At 35.9% G+C, this 16,765-nt stretch overlaps 2 protein-coding genes across 2 annotated transcripts; both read left to right on the plus strand.

Annotated features, from left to right (window-relative positions):
* The first annotated feature begins 212 nt into the window (after window positions 1-212).
* Window positions 213-7,951, plus strand: LOC131644206 (uncharacterized). The gene is made up of 13 exons (XM_058914637.1): window positions 213-698; window positions 901-1,072; window positions 1,190-1,407; window positions 1,828-1,888; window positions 2,085-2,157; window positions 2,648-2,725; window positions 3,149-3,306; window positions 3,749-3,917; window positions 4,636-5,101; window positions 5,202-5,606; window positions 5,839-6,042; window positions 7,339-7,472; window positions 7,618-7,951. The coding sequence occupies exons 1-13, from the start codon at window positions 363-365 to the stop codon at window positions 7,802-7,804; spliced, it is 2,661 nt and encodes an 886-aa protein (XP_058770620.1). The 5' UTR covers window positions 213-362; the 3' UTR covers window positions 7,805-7,951.
* A 140-nt stretch (window positions 7,952-8,091) lies between these two features.
* LOC131644205 (probable leucine-rich repeat receptor-like protein kinase At5g63930) lies at window positions 8,092-12,709 on the plus strand. The gene is made up of 2 exons (XM_058914636.1): window positions 8,092-12,080; window positions 12,172-12,709. The coding sequence occupies exons 1-2, from the start codon at window positions 8,939-8,941 to the stop codon at window positions 12,546-12,548; spliced, it is 3,519 nt and encodes a 1,172-aa protein (XP_058770619.1). The 5' UTR covers window positions 8,092-8,938; the 3' UTR covers window positions 12,549-12,709.
* Window positions 12,710-16,765: the final 4,056 nt, after the last annotated feature.

The raw sequence follows: 16,765 nt of genomic DNA on the forward strand, positions 1-16,765 counted from the left end.
CTAACAACATGGTCGGGGTAAAGAGGAAGAAGAGATAAATCAGACAGTCCTATTCCAAAACTCTGAGGCGCCGCAGTCTGTGCAAGTGGAATCAGAATTTCTCAAATATATTTTCAAATTACTGAACAACAATTTTGAATTTTTACATGAGAGCCCAAAGACAAGGCCCAAAGAGAGAAAAAAAAGTGAAGTTTTGATTTAGTAATCGTTTGGAATTGTATTTGACTATCGTCATTTCTGTACTAAATCCTTATCATCTTCACCACAAGAGCTCTTAGATTCCTTCTTCGCATACTGAACACTCTCACTGCTTCACTCTCTCAATTCTCAAAACCAAAACTCATTTCACAAAATCCACATACATGCATTCATGTTACACTTACAGTTACGCCCATACCTACATCCCCTTCAAATTAAACCGCTTCCCTCCTCGAACCGCACCGGTTCGAGCAGCGGCGGTCACTTCCTCGGAGAAGCGGTCCAGAAAGAAGAAACAACCCAAAGATGACGACACTTCACTTGAAACCAGTCTCCGGTTCAGTTTCATGGAGGAGCTCATGAACCAGGCCAGGAACCGTGACTCGACCGGAGTTTCTCAAGTCATGTACGACATGATTGCCGCCGGTTTGAGTCCCGGTCCAAGGTCGTTTCACGGTTTGGTGGTTTCGTATGCTCTTAACGGCGATGAGCAAGCAGCGGTAATTCTCTTTTTCACTAATCAGATACCAAAATCGATTCTATCGAATTGAATTATAGTTTTATCCAAACAGAGCTTAAGAGTTTATTTGAATTGATATATTTGAGTCTATGTAATGGCATAGGTATTTGTGACTTGTGAGACTGATTGAAATGACTTATAGAAACAGCTTTTATGATAAGCACTTATGTTACATTGTGTAGATGGATTCGCTGAAGAGAGAGTTAGGTGCGGGGCTTCGACCGGTTCATGAAACTTTCATTGCGTTAGTAAGATTGTTTGGGTCTAAAGGTCAAGCCACTAAAGGTTTAGAGATACTTGGAGCTATGGAAAAGCTAGATTATGATATTCGTCAAGCTTGGATTATTCTTATTGGTATATTTTGATTTTTTATGCGATTCATTTCACTCTTGACTGGTGATGGTTTAATTTGATTTTTTTTTTCCGGTTAGTGACTTGTTTATTGTGTGTTTGTTTTCTCGTGTGATGTAGAGGAACTCGTTCGGAATAAGCATTTGGAAGATGCTAACAAAGTGTTCTTGAAGGGTGCTAAGGGTGGCCTTAGGGCTACAGATGAAGTTTATGATCTTTTGATTGAGCAAGACTGCAAAGCGGGAGACCATTCTAATGCTTTGGAAATTTCGTATGAGATGGAAGCTGCTGGACGAATGGCAACAACGTTTCATTTTAATTGCCTCCTTTCTGTGCAGGTTAACTTTCTCCATCTATTTTTGTGTGCAATTCTTAGGGTCAGTTTCATATCACATTAAAAATGGATGCCGAAACTATTATGTGTTACTAGTTAACTCATATGTTGTAGCCGTTATACATACATCATTATCTAGTAGATGAATTCCATACTTAAAAGTTAAAACTCTAACCAAAACCTTGCTCCATGGGTTGTGCTTCTCTTTTTGACTATAAAGTCTGTTAAGATTACTACTGATATAGAATATGATGTAATGTAAATTTACTTTTACATGTTTCAGTATTTCGGGTGAACAATGCTGAGTTTTTTTAACTTTTCAAATTTCAATTCGTTATGAAAAAACAAATTATGAATGTGTTTTGGTCTTGACCTGGATGTTTGCGTTATGTTTTTTTAATATTACTTCCTTCAAATTAAATAGGCTACCTGCGGAATACCTGAAATAGCCTTTACAACATTTGAGAACATGGAATATGGAGAAGGTTTGAATTCCACGTCTCTATTTCTTTTTACTTGTGAAACACTCCTTTGTCAATTCCGATTGTTTTTCTCTTCTTTTATTTCTTTAATTGCGTGTGAATACTGTTTGGGATAAGGGCGCTCTTTTCTAGATTGATATAGCCTATTTCTCTATTATGAACGTCTGAGTTGAATAGTCTTTAATTCATTATGCTATAGATTATATGAAGCCGGATACAGAAACATACAATTGGGTCATTCAAGCGTATACTAGAGCTGATTCTTATGACAGGTTAGTCTGCTGCGTGTGCATGGTGAACAGTAGGCAAAAGGCAACATTATTGCAAAGCAATCTTTGTTCTTTAGCAATTTAGATTTGTTCCTCAGTATGAACTCTTAATATATAAGGAAACATTATGATAAGGATTATATTCCTCAATCTTCACTTGTTAAATAAACTATTTTGCAATCTTCATATTCTACCTTTTTATTTGTTGACGTCACTTTGGAAAAAAGTTTAGTACCAAATTATATGCTGTTTTACAATACCAATCATTAATGTTACTCTTCCTATTATACCCATAAGCATTTATTATTCTCTCTTCTTTCCATTCTTTCAATTTATCTTTCCCATACCATTAATGAAGGCTAATTTTGTAAAATCTTTCACAATTTCTCTTATCATACAACAATAATAACTACACTAAGGCCCCCATTGAATATTCTTGGATTGAATTTATTATTGTGTGATCTAACCAAAGTTGTTTCCGTTTGACTTATAGAGTACAAGATGTCGCTGAGTTGCTTGGCATGATGGTCGAAGATCATAAGCGCATACAACCAAATGTGAAGACCCATGCGTAAGGCACATTATTTATATTTTTCTTTTACAAACCTGACCATTTTAGCATGTTGAATAGTGGATGATTTGAATTCATTAGTATATAATTTGGCCTTTTATTGGCAATATTCATTAGTTTTTGTAGCTGACTTATTTGAAAAATATTAGAAGTTTTTCATACTGAAAAATATTTTGTATGGAAGTTTGAGCTACTTTCACTTCTTGTGGAAAACCTTTTTGTAAACATAATGAGAAACAAGCAATTCATCATAATCTGTGTGAGTGTTGACTGTGGGCGAGTATTAAGGTTAAGATTTTTTTTATTTATTTAAATTTAGAAGGCCTATGGGTTCCTGCTTTAATGTATAGATTTTAGTGATACTTCCTTCTGCGAGGAGTTTACTTTGCATTTGTGACTAAGTAACCTTTGGTGTCTCTGTAGGCTGTTAGTAGAGTGTTTCACCAAGTACTGTGTAATACGAGAAGCTATCAGGCATTTCCGAGCACTTAAAAACTTTGAAGGGGGTATAAAAGTTCTACATAATGAAGGGAACTATGGAGATCCTCTTTCGTTGTACCTTCGGGCATTGTGTCGGGAAGGTTTGATTATACTGGTTATTTATTTTAAGTATTCTCATTCTTAGAATAGTTGTCTTTATTGATAAAGAATTTAATATTTCATTAATATTCTGTATAAAATGTTAGGGCATCAGAGGCATGTATTCTATAGGGTGTAAAATATGTTCAGCTTAAAGAATAATTTTCAGGTTATTACTTATTAGTTGAAGAGTAATATGCTATTTCATCATGTGTAGAAGGTTTGCTTCCGCAAGTTATTTTCATTCCCTTAAGAAGCTATTTTCTTATATTTTGTTACTCTTGCGGCGAGTAAAATAACTTACATTACTAAGGATAATAATCACGGTAAATGTAATTGTCCGTGTAGTTCAATATGTAGTGTCATAAGTTGTTCATACATATTTATGACCAAAATTGTTCAGGAATGCTTTGACTTAACCTGGTAGACATTTTTGTACTATAGGAAGGATTTTTGACTTGCTTGAAGCTTTAGAAGCTATGGCCAAAGATAACCAACAAATTCCCCCACGGGCAATGATCTCGAGCAGAAAATACCGGACCTTAGTGAGCTCATGGATTGAACCTTTACAAGAGGAGGCTGATCTTGGTTATGAGATTGATTATATTGCTAGGTATTGTCTCTATTTATGCAAATCATTTCTATTTTATATTTGGTTGTTTTATTATTATTATTATTATTATTATTATTATTATTATTATTATTATTATTATTATTATTATTATTACTATTATTGTTGTTGTTGTTGTTGTTGTTGTTATTGTTATTATTATGGTCTGAGTTATTTATTTTATTTATGTGTGCACACATACTTTTATTGCTTAATCTTGCTCAAGTCACTAAACCCCAAATTGAAATTATTGTAATGAATTGACTCGTCTTTTTTAGTTTTGATTGAGGTTTCATCTTGACTGTTATTTTACTGTCCAAGAGTAGTGTCACTAATGTGCCTACCTAATGATTCTTATCTTACCTTGTGATGGTAATTTCTGTTTCTGTAGCTTCCACATTGGCGTGCTGACCAAAATGTCCACCAGAGCACAGTGTTATTTTATAAATTTGAGTCCTTACAGTACCCAAAATTGGACTATTGGCTAAATAGGCAGCCCAAAATCTAAGTACTAGTCTGAATAAACTCTTAAAAAATTTCTACCTAGAAAATTTTCAAGCTTTTTCATTTTGGTTTTGCTTTCTTTCTATTTGATGTAGGCATGTGCTAGCCACAGGTCTAGTATATATTAGTTAATGGGGCTTATTGATCTAGTGCATATTATTAAATTGATTTATGTTTGTTGATGTCTTGATTGCAAGTTTGCTATTCATTGAAACAGATATGTTGAAGAAGGTGGCCTTACTGGAGAGCGCAAACGGTGGGTGCCTCGAAGTGGTAAAACACCTCTAGATCCTGATGCTGAAGGATTTATATATTCAAATCCAATGGAGACCTCCTTCAAACAAAGATGCCTTAAGGAGAGGAAGTTGTACCATAGGAAGCTTCTGAAGAAATTGCAGTTTGAAGGAATTGTAGCTTTAGGGGATGATGTATCTGAATCTGATTATGTTAGAGTGCTTACGTGGCTAAAGAAAATCATAAAGGGGCCTGAACAGAATGTTTTAAAGCCTAAGGCTGCTAGTAAAATGCTTGTGCTTGAATTGAAGGAAGAACTAGAAGCACAAGGTTTGCCTACTGATGGAACCAGAAATGTTCTTTATCAGCGTGTTCAGAAAGCAAGGAGAATAAATCAATCTCGTGGTCGGCCGCTTTGGGTTCCTCACATTGAAGAGGAGGAAGAAGAGGTTGATTTTTTTTCCTAATGTGCTCATATGCCATATTCTTTTGTCGGCCATCTTGATCTTTATATATAATGCATAAACTTAAATATGGTTAATGTTGCAGGTGGATGAAGAGTTGGATGCATTGATTTCCCGCATAAAGCTGGAGGAAGGAAATACAGAGTATTGGAAACGCCGCTTCTTAGGAGAAGGCTTACCTGGTGCTCAAGGAAATGCCATGATTGAAGATACATCAGAGTCCCCTGATGTTCAAGATTATATTGATGTTGCAGAGGGTGATGCAAAAGAGGCCGAAGATGATGAAGCAGATGATGATGATGAGGAAGTAGAAAAGGCAGAAGAGGAAGTAGAACCGAATGAGAACCAAGACGTAGAGAGGATAAAGGAAAAGGAAGTTGAAGCTAAAAAACCCCTTCAAATGATTGGAATCCAGCTCTTGAATGATTCCGACCAACCCTCGGCCTCTTCTAAAAAGTCAAGAAGAAGAACATCTCGGAATATGGTCGAGGTATGATAATCTCTTGGGTGTCTTTTTTTCCATTCCAAATATTCTAGTTGGTCGGGGAGGGGGATCAAGCAGGATGATTTGTTTTCTTGACCTGGAGGGATCATGCATGAGAGGCTGAGTCTGTTTTAGACCTTGCGCTTGAATTTAATGTTATACTCTTTTATTCTTTGTTGCATTGTTACATTTTGAATACTTTGACGTTGTTTGAGAATCTAAAGTTGTTTCCTTGCAGGATGATGCCGACGATGATTGGTTTCCTTTGGACATATTTGAGGCATTTAAGGAAATGAGGAATCGTAGAGTGTTTGATGTATCAGACATGTACTCCTTAGCAGATGCTTGGGGATGGACATGGGAGAGAGAACTGAAGAACAAGCCTCCTCATAGATGGTCACAGGAACGGGAAGTCGAGTTGGCAATCCAAGTTATGCAGAAGGCAAGTAACTAAACCTGGACTACTTTTTTTATTGCAAGCTTCTCTATTTGAATTGGTTTGAAATGGTAAAATGTCACGGTTTCTAAATCCTAATAGGCATATATCAGAATTACTGCTTCATGCAAACAAAATGAAACATACTGTTTATAACTCCCCTTGAGAGTAGATCCAAAATGGTGTAAAATGGTATTGAAAATTGACAGTCAAATTATCTTGTATTCATGATCAGCTTGCACTTAAATCAAACATTTATTTTCATACAGATTGCAAATAGATACTCAGCCCAATGGATACCACAATAAAGTTTACACTCCTCAGTTTTTACTAATATATATGCTTGAACCTTTAACTGCAATGTTTATGTTTTTACACTTTTGAAATAGTAATGTCATTTGGCATCGGTTAGTTCTGCTTATGAGCCTTGTAGGTTGCTATAATGGATAATCAAATAAACTGGAGAGCTTTATTTTCTTGTGCATTTTTGTTCGACAATCATCTTTCTTTTTCTCTTTCATCTTTTTCTGAGTTATGTATTCACAAAATTCTGAAAGATCATAAAACTAAAGGAATTTCTACTTAAATAGATTGTGAGCGACCATATTGGATAGTGGCATATATAGGATATAGGAGGATATATCCGTTACATTTGGTACTTCTTAAAACTTGATAGATGCAAAAATTTGCAATTTTTAGTTTTTCTTTTAACACGGTTTTGTCTAAGCCTTTTGACTGAAAGAACAAAGAATGATATAATATAACTTCAAACTCATTCAAATTTGGCTAGGTAAGCCTGTGAATTAATATGTAATAGGAGCAGATAATCGAAGATTATGCTTGTAGTGATGACATTGATGTTGCTATAAATTATGATCAAATAAGTAGTACCAAATACACCTTTAGAAACATTGAACAAAAAAGAAATATTTGGAGCTGTACTGTAAGTACTTGTATAGAACTAAAAGTTAGCAATGGCATAATGATTATTAAGTATGGTGTCAATGCTGTGGTTGTCATTGATCAAGAAGGAAATCTACAAAGAACTTGAAGTGTCTATAACAGTTGTTTTTTGTATTGTCAGCTAGAAAGCTACCCGTAAAGGAATGAATTTGCGCTGCTTCAAATATTAGCTTATAAATATTCTCAGTGGTGATAATGTGATATTTGTTATGTTTTGCATTATGCATCTGCTTGTAGATTCCTGTTCAAGCATAGTGTGATATTTCATTCAATTTTGAAATTTGGCTTATGTATCAAATCATAGCTGAGATATATTCATAATTTGGCTGTATTACGCAGGTCATACAATTGGGAGGGATGCCAACTATTGGAGATTGTGCCGTGATCTTGCGTGCAGCTATAAAAGCACCTCTACCTTCTGCTTTCTTGACAATTTTGCAAATAACTCATGGTCTTGGCTATAAGTTTGGGAGGTAACGCCATTTTCTTTATATAACGAAACTCTTGTAGTTGGAGTCTCTTAAGACTAGAGACTCACTCGGTTACCCAACCCATATCTTGATATTTTTGTTGCTTTCTAGCTAATAATTGCTTTCCTTTCTTTCCCCTATGTTTCAGACCGCTTTATGATGAGATCATATCTCTTTGCCTTGACCTCGGGGAACTAGATGCCGCTGTTGCCGTTGTGGCAGACTTGGAGACAACGGGGATCTCGGTTTCAGACGAAACTCTGGACAGGGTAATTTCTGCTAAACAGGAGATTGATAATGCTTCAAATGATGTCACGGATGCAGCAGGATTGTAATATTATGCCTTCATGTTGTACTATTTTACACGAGAAAAGAAAGTCGTAGTGGTTAGTTTTCATGTAATATTAATTATTTCTTTGTTGTACTCTTGTGCAAAATTTGAGTTGAGCTGTTAATATTTAGTATCAGACCCTGGAAACTTACCATATTTGTAGATTTGTCATGCTGCTTATCCTCCTCTCCATTATTTTTCGCTTTTATTTTACTCCGCCATAATCTATTACAACCAACAGACAAAATTTAATGTTGCCGTCGTTACAAATAATCAAGTTATTAGAGCTCGAGTTAAAGACCAATTGTTTGGGAGACTCCAAGTTCGAATCCTGATCGGGACAATCATGTTCGTATCCTGGTTGAAACCGGACAAAAAAAAGTCATTACAAACAAATTTAGCATGTGCTCTATATTCCCAGTGTCTGAAGAATGTTAAACATTGGAAAAAGTTTGAAGCACCAACACATTTTAACTTATTTAATGAGTTCTGCTAAGGTATTATCCCACTCACAAGATTCCTAAAATAATTCCGTAAGTTCTCTTTTGTCTGTTTGAAGGTTCATTGCAATGCATATAGACTAAATCCAAGCCAGGTTACAGTAAAACTACTTTTGCACCTAGTCATAGATTATTTAACACTTTTTTTTCTCTCTTAGTATCACTTTTAAACTTTTTTTATCAAACTTTATATTATGCCATTCATTATATTTTTCACCATCTCTGTACTATTTCTCTTTTCAGTCTATCAATTTTTTAATGATTTGAAGTGCTGAAGTTTGTAGAAGAATAATGACTTTTGACTACACTGATAAATTAAGCAATGTGGATGTAGTGTCAGATGAAACTCCACTTATCTTCAATTCAATTGGTTTTCATCTTCATGGAGCTTCAACTAGCAAATAATATCTTTTGCTCAAAATACATCATTTTATTTTTCAATCAATATTTCACCCTTTTAATACTACTGATTGGAGAAACTTCATTAAGATTCTAAAATTGCAGAGGCTACATGACAAAGAATCTCTATAATATAATGAGGGTTTGAGAAGAGTTTCAAATGATATTCATCCTATATAAGATGAATTATCTTAGAAAGTGGAATCTTTGAATGCTTCATTTGTCCACCAATTATCTATATGCTAATATGCTATCTATTCATTCTTTACCATTATCATATTATCAAGTTGTCAGCTCTATGCACCTTCCCATTATCATGGGAAGTTTCACTCCTCTTCTCGATATTCCTCAAAATTTTGCATGTTTTAATGAATCTTCTAGTGCTTCGGTTCTTTCTTCTTCCAAGAAGGAAAATAAAAATAGTTAGTGTTTCACCTCTAATAGAACCCTGTGCAGAATTTGCATGTGCAAATATGGAGAAAAATGTATATGCATTGTTTCTGATGTTGTTGATATGTACTCTTATTTTCTGTCTCTCTGAAGGGCTTAATGCAGAGGGAAAATATCTTATGGATATTAAGGGGAAATTGTTCGACAGATACAATCATCTTGAGAATTGGAATTCAAATGATTCGACACCTTGTGGTTGGAAAGGTGTCATCTGCAACAGTGACATCAATCCATTGGTTGAATCTCTTGACTTGCATGCAATGAATCTCTCCGGCTCTTTATCTTCCAGCATTGGTGGTTTGGTTCACTTGTTTCATCTTAATTTATCTCAGAACTCTTTCTCTGGTTTTATACCAAAGGAGATTGGAAACTGCTCAAGCTTGCAGGTTCTTACTCTCAACATTAATCAATTTGAAGGTCAAATTCCCGTCGAAATAGGCCGGCTTTCGAATTTAACAGAGTTGCATCTTTCCAACAACCAGCTCTCGGGATGTTTTCCGGACGAAATTGGTAACCTTTCTTCACTCTCGATATTTACTATTTACACTAATCATCTCAGCGGATCCTTGCCGGCTTCTATGGGGAACCTTAAAAGATTGATTCGGTTTCGAGCCGGACAGAATATGATCTCGGGAAGTTTACCTCATGAGATAGGTGGATGTGAAAGCTTGGAGTATCTTGGTTTAACTCAAAATCAGATAAGTGGTGAAATACCGAAAGAACTCGGACTACTCCAGAACTTGCAATGTTTGGTCCTTAGGGAAAATGATCTTCATGGTGCTATACCGAAAGAGCTTGGAAACTGTACAAATTTGGAGGTTCTTGCACTATATCAGAACAATCTCGTGGAAGAAATTCCAAAGGAGCTTGGAAACCTTGAATTCCTAAAGAGACTATACCTTTACAGGAATGAGTTGACAGGAAATATTCCGAAGGAGATTGGAAACCTTTCTTTTGCGATTGAGATTGATTTTTCGGAGAATCTTCTTACAGGAGAGATACCGATCGAGTTGGTTAATATCAAAGGCTTGCAACTGCTTCATCTCTTCGAGAACAAGCTAACCGGCACAATTCCGAATGAGTTCACAACTTTGAAAAACCTAACTCAGCTTGATCTTTCTATCAATCACCTCAGCGGTACTATTCCGATTGGATTTCAGGATTTGACCAAACTGTCCTCATTGCAACTCTTCAACAACTCATTAAATGGTAGAATTCCTTACGCGCTTGGAGCAAATAGTCCACTTTGGGTGCTTGATTTGTCGTTCAACAACTTAGTCGGAAGAATTCCGATTCATCTTTGCCAACAGTCTCACTTGATGATGCTGAACTTAGGATCAAACAAACTCGCCGGAAATGTACCTTATAGAATTACAAGCTGCAAGTCTTTAGTGTATCTACGCCTCTTCGGTAACAACTTGAGGGGCAAGTTTCCTTCGAATTTATGCAAGCTTGTAAATCTTTCTACAGTTGAGTTGGAACAGAATGAATTCACTGGCCCAATTCCTCCACAAATTGGTAACTTCCCAAATTTGCAAAGACTTCACCTTTCTAACAACCGTTTTTCGGCTGAATTGCCGAAAGAAATCGGTAACCTCTCTCAGTTGGTATCCTTTAATGTCTCATCAAATCATCTTTACGGTAGACTGCCTACGGAACTTTTCAACTGCAGGAAGCTCCAAAGACTTGATCTCAGCAACAACGGCTTCGTAGGTACTTTATCAGGTGAGATCGGAACTCTTTCACAGCTAGAGCTTCTAAGGCTCTCGAATAACAATTTTTCTAGTAAAATTCCATCAGAAGTCGGAAAACTCTTGCGGTTGACCGAACTACAAATGAGCGAAAACTCATTTTGTGGTTACATTCCACACGAGTTAGGTGCACTCGCATCCTTGCAAATTGCACTTAATCTCAGCTATAATAAACTTTCCGGCCAAATACCTTCTCAACTCGGGAATCTTATTATGCTAGAATCTCTCCAACTCAACAATAATCACTTGAGCGCCGAAATTCCAAACTCCTTTAACAGACTCTCTAGTTTACTTTCTTTCAACTTTTCATACAACGATCTTTTCGGCCCTTTACCTTCTTTACCTCTCTTTCAAAACTCCACCTTCAGCTGCTTTTCAGGTAACAAAGGACTATGTGGAGGACTTCTTGTTCCTTGTCAAAGTTCAACATCTCATTCCCCTCCAAATAAACTAGGAAAAATTCTAGCTATAGTTGCAGCCATTGTTAGTGGAGTTTCATTGATTTTAATTCTGGTTATCATATATCTAATGAAAAATCTCACTGTGCCAAACCAAGATATAGTTAAACCGAATTCTCCAAATGTTTCAAACATGTACTTTTTTCCGAAAGAGGAGTTGAATTTCCAAGACATGGTTGAAGCCACCGAAGATTTTCATTCCAAATACGAAATCGGAAAAGGCGGCAGTGGAACTGTGTACAGAGCAGATATATCAAATGATCCTAATCATATAAACACAATTGCTGTAAAGAAACTTACATCAAACAGTAACAGCATTGATTTAAACGGTTGCTTCCGCGCTGAAATCTTAACTTTGGGCAAAATAAGGCATAGCAATATTGTGAAGTTATACGGTTTCTGCAACTACAGCGGCTCTAATATGCTACTTTATGAACACATGGAAAAGGGTAGTTTAGGAGAGTTACTTCATGGAGAATCTTCCTCTAGTCTTGATTGGTATTCCAGGTTTAGGATTGCTCTAGGAACTGCACAAGGACTATCTTATTTGCACCATGATTGCAAGCCGAGGATTATCCACCGCGATATCAAGTCCAATAACATACTTATTGACCATGAATTCGAAGCTCATGTTGGTGATTTCGGTTTGGCTAAACTTATCGATATCTCAAAGTCGAAGTCAGTGTCTGCAGTTGTTGGCTCTTATGGCTACATTGCCCCTGGTAAGCATTCTTCCAAACATTATCACATTTCATTTTTTCAACAATAATCATTGTTTCACGCGTGTATCGCGATCTTTCATTGTGATTACAGAGTATGCATACACAATGAAAGTCACAGAAAAATGTGATGTATACAGCTATGGAGTAGTGCTATTGGAGTTACTAACAGGGAAGAAGCCAATCCAGTCATTGGATCAAGGTGGTGGTGATCTTGTAACATGGGTGACAAATCATATCAACAAATATTCATTGAAACTAGACATCATTGATCCAAAATTGGACCTACTAGATGAAATTGATGTTGCTCAAATATTTGATGTCTTGAAAATTTCTTTACTTTGCACCGACGCGTATCCTTCTAGACGACCGACCATGCGTAAGGTTGTTGCAATGCTTACAAGCTCTAGTAAAAGGAAAGAGCAATCTTTGTTCTCTCCATGTCATGAATCAAGTAATGTTGAAGAATGATCTCTTTGTTTTTGTATATAAGTTCTTGAATAAAATTTGTAAAATAATGGTTGGTCTTTAATGTAAAGTTTAAGTTATTTGTTGGTGGGTGTTTCTGACCCATGTGATTTTAATTAAAATGAAGTAATTTTTTTTCTTCAAATTATTAACTAATTTTATCTGTAGACATGTGTGTTTATGTTATGTTTGTTTAAGTTATCATTCGTGTCATTTTGGATTGATGTGTGACTGATTATGCCTAATATGAGTTTTCTTGAATATTGTGGGTTTAATTGAGTTTTATTTAAATTTTAAATGAAATTGTACACAGAGAGTGAAGGAGAATGAGAACAAGATCATAATTCAAGCATATAACAAATGATAAAAGATAGAAATGCTCGATAAGTTTATAACTGGTGTAAAGAAAAATCTTAAATATGATAAAAATTGAATATTATAACAGAAATCTGGATAAATTTATATATAGTGAAAAAACAAATCTTGAATACTTGATAATTAAGAGCATAAGGGGTATTACGGAGAAGAAAACCCGGATGATTTATGACATTCAATGTAAAAGTGATTTCCAAATATACATGTATTGAATTCGAATGGGCTCTTACATCACTGTTAGACAGATCCTAAGTAAAAAGTAATTACATTTTTGTGTGTACTGGTTAAAATTACAACGAGACAACCCTTAATTGTATAGGGTTAGGCAGATCCTAAGTAAAAAGTAATTACATTTTTATAAGTGTACTTGTTAAAATTACAATGAGAGACAACTCTTAATTGTATAGGGTTGTGTGAGGGTTTTATGATTGTTATTGGTGTTAGAGCAAACTCACGCAGGATGGTGAGAAACTTTGAATTTGAATGATTTTTAAGTGAATTGAATGTCCCCCTTTAATCCCATGGTTGAGGTATTAGGCCTTTGTTCTTGGACTCAGGGGATAGTTACTCTGCTCCTCTCATAAGCGTGGAAAGTGTTACCTCTCATATTCTTCCAGAGAATATGGCTTCCCCTATTCCTGAGCTTTCATATTATTAGTGTCTAAGGACATGTCAATCTCCATTTTTCATAAGTGGGTGATGAATAATTTCGACCCAAGCCTAACAAAAGGCGAATGATGCAAAATATGAGCGAGTGTTGTAGCCAATGAGCGCATGTGGTGATAAATGGGCGACTAGAACCCAACCTTGGGCAACATACAATGCTAGCTACGTATTCGCCCCCAAATAGGTATGTCATACTTCCTTGTGATTGGCCCTCTCTTAGATCAAATAGAATTATCCAAATACACAGTCCATCAAGAACGAGTTCTTGTAACGGGTTGAGTGATTTAGTTTGGGGTCCTTCAAGTGAGACTTTAAGTTGAATCTCTCAAAGGAGATTTTAAGTTCAGTCCCTCGGGCAAGACTCTAAGTTGAATCTCTTATGCGAGACTTTAAGTTAATTACCTTAGTAAAGACCCTAAGTCAGGCAAGACTTTAAGTTGAGTCTCTTATGTGAGACTTTAAGTTGAGTCTCTCTGGCGAGACTTTAAGTTGAGTTCCTCGGGAGAGACTTTAAGTTGAGTCCCTCGGGAGAGACTTTAAGTTTAGTCCCTCGGACAAGACATTAAGTAGAGTACCTCATGCAAGACTTTAAGTTAAGTATCTTAGGCTAGACTTTAAGTTGATTCCCTCTAACTAAACCTGAAGTTAAGTCCCCCTAGGCGATACTTTAAGTCGAGTCCCTCATGTGAAACCTTAAGTTGAGTTTCTCATACGAGACTTTAAGTTGAGTCCCTTAAGCAGGACCTTAAATTGATTTACTTGTTTCTCCGCTTATTAAAGGATCCACTACGTGGTATATTTTATGATCCAGCAAGAAGGTTAATTATAAATAAGATGAAACCTGAAAATTCTTTAGTATTGGCCCAATATATGTATTGTCCCTTAGGAGACAAGGATCTTCTAGTGGAATTCAACATTGATATTGTATTTGAGGGCGCCAAGGATATTCTAGTGAAAATTCAACATTGATATTGCTTATGAGGGCGGAAAGGATCTTCTAGTGAAAGTCAAACACTAATATTGCCTTTAGGGGTGGCAAGGATCTTCCAGTAGAAGTCCAACATTGATATTGCCTCTAAGGGCAGCAATGATCTTCTAGGAGAATACCAACATTGACATTGCCTCTAAGAGTGACAAGGATCTTCCAATGAAAGTCCAACATTGATATTGTATATAAGGGGGTAAGGATCTTCTAGTGGAACTCCAACATGGATATGAACTAGTGATACTTCATGGGAACATGATAATAAAATAATTGAAAGAAGGTTCATGGAATTAAATGGATTTTCCTTATTAAAATATGAAACATGAAATACCTAACTATAATAGTATCTCAGGTTAATTGAGTTCCATGTTCAGGGATGAGTCTTCCATTCAGTTCCTCGAGTTTGTAAGCTTTGTGAGGTAATTTCTGACATATATATAGTATGAACCTTCTTAGTTAGGTTGTAGTTTTATCAGGTGAGCTGACATGTAAACTTGCCTGAACACGAGATCATCCTCTTGCATTTTTATTGGGACAACCATGAAATTATATCCTTAGGTTGCCTTCTATTTGTCGGCGAATTCTCTAATATAGGCGACATTTTGGGTTTCGTCAATCAGGTTAGTTGTATATCTAAGCCTTGCCTCATTTTCTTCTTCACTTAACTGAGAATGCCTCCATGTGGTCGTGTTGATTTCAACATGCAACATGGCGTCAGCGTCGTATACCATTATAAATAGAGTTTCTTTGGTAGTTAAATGGAGGATGGTGTGATATGACCATAGTAATTCATGGTGCTATATGGCCCAAAGCTTTTTCGCTTCGTCCAACTTTTTTTATCCTGCCCAATATTATCTTATTTGCCGACTCGGTCTGCCCATTCGCCTGTGGATGGACAAGTGAGATAAACTTTGTCTGTACTCTTAGGTCATAATAGAAATCAAAACCATAGTTGAATTGCAAATTGAGTGTCATTGTATAAGATGATAACTCTTTGTAGCCTGAACCTACAAATGATTCGCTACAAGTAGAAGCGATGAACCCTCTATATTGTAATCTTGGAGATGGCTTCAACTTTTATCCATTTTGTGAAATAGTCTACTCCAAAAATTAAGAACTTCAGTTGGTCGTTTGCTAGTGGGAAAAGGCCTAGGATATTCACGTCCCATTGGTAAAATGGCCATGACGATGTGACAAAATGAAGGATCTTAGTTTGTGCATGATGCCGATTAGCATGCTTTTTGCATTTGTCACATTTCCTAACAGTTTCTACAATATCCTTCATTGGAGTGGGCCAATAATAACCCACCATGTGAAATTTATGGGCCAGTGCACGCCCGCCAATGTGGCTACCACATGTTCCTTAGTGGTCCTCTGTGAGGAATAAGGAAATTTCTTTTTCCCTATCACAATATATTTTACTTCACGTTTTCGAACCTTTTTCGCTTCCATCTCGACTGGGGAAGCTCGTCTAACAATAGATAACATATTATAAGAATCATCCAAATAGTGGTCTAGGTGACCTCAAGGGTGTTGGCTTCATTCTGCCTCAACATTGGGGATATCTAGATTTTCTTAAATTATAGCACTAGTGTGGCCTACTCTTTTTGTGTTGGCGAGCTTGGAGGGAAGGTCAACCCTTGAGTTCTCTTCAATAAGCACATATATTATCTCAAAAGCTTTAAAATGTCCAGATAATTGATTAAGACTATTTGTTTTCAAATCTAATGTCATTTAATCCATTAATTACAAAGTCTAAATGATTATAAACTCAATTCAAAAGCCAATCTCTAAAGAGATTATAAATCAATTAGCTTTGATGGAAATCAATAAAAATTGATGATTTAATTGATTGAGATAAGATTTTAATCGATTAAAAGTACGAAAATAGCAAAAAATATCAAATGACAAATCAATTTTCAATCAACCCTAATAATATATCAGTCAACATTGAAAATTTTTGTTTGGATCTTATCCTAATCGATTACAAGATGGCAATAAAAAGGTACACTCCTTTTTTTTCCTTCATCTCGAAATATTTTCTTCTCCTACTTGCCTTCTTATGTTACCACTTTGTTGGTTCTGTTTTGGCAGTAATTTTTGGTTAAATCACTGTGTAATAGTTGCGATGATGTCATAGCAGATGTCTTGACATTGCAGGTTTTCTGAAGCGTCTTAGTCTGTTTCTATTTTT

The sequence above is a fragment of the Vicia villosa genome, linkage group LG1, assembly GCF_029867415.1.
Source record: "Vicia villosa cultivar HV-30 ecotype Madison, WI linkage group LG1, Vvil1.0, whole genome shotgun sequence".
Taxonomy (NCBI): domain Eukaryota; kingdom Viridiplantae; phylum Streptophyta; class Magnoliopsida; order Fabales; family Fabaceae; genus Vicia; species Vicia villosa.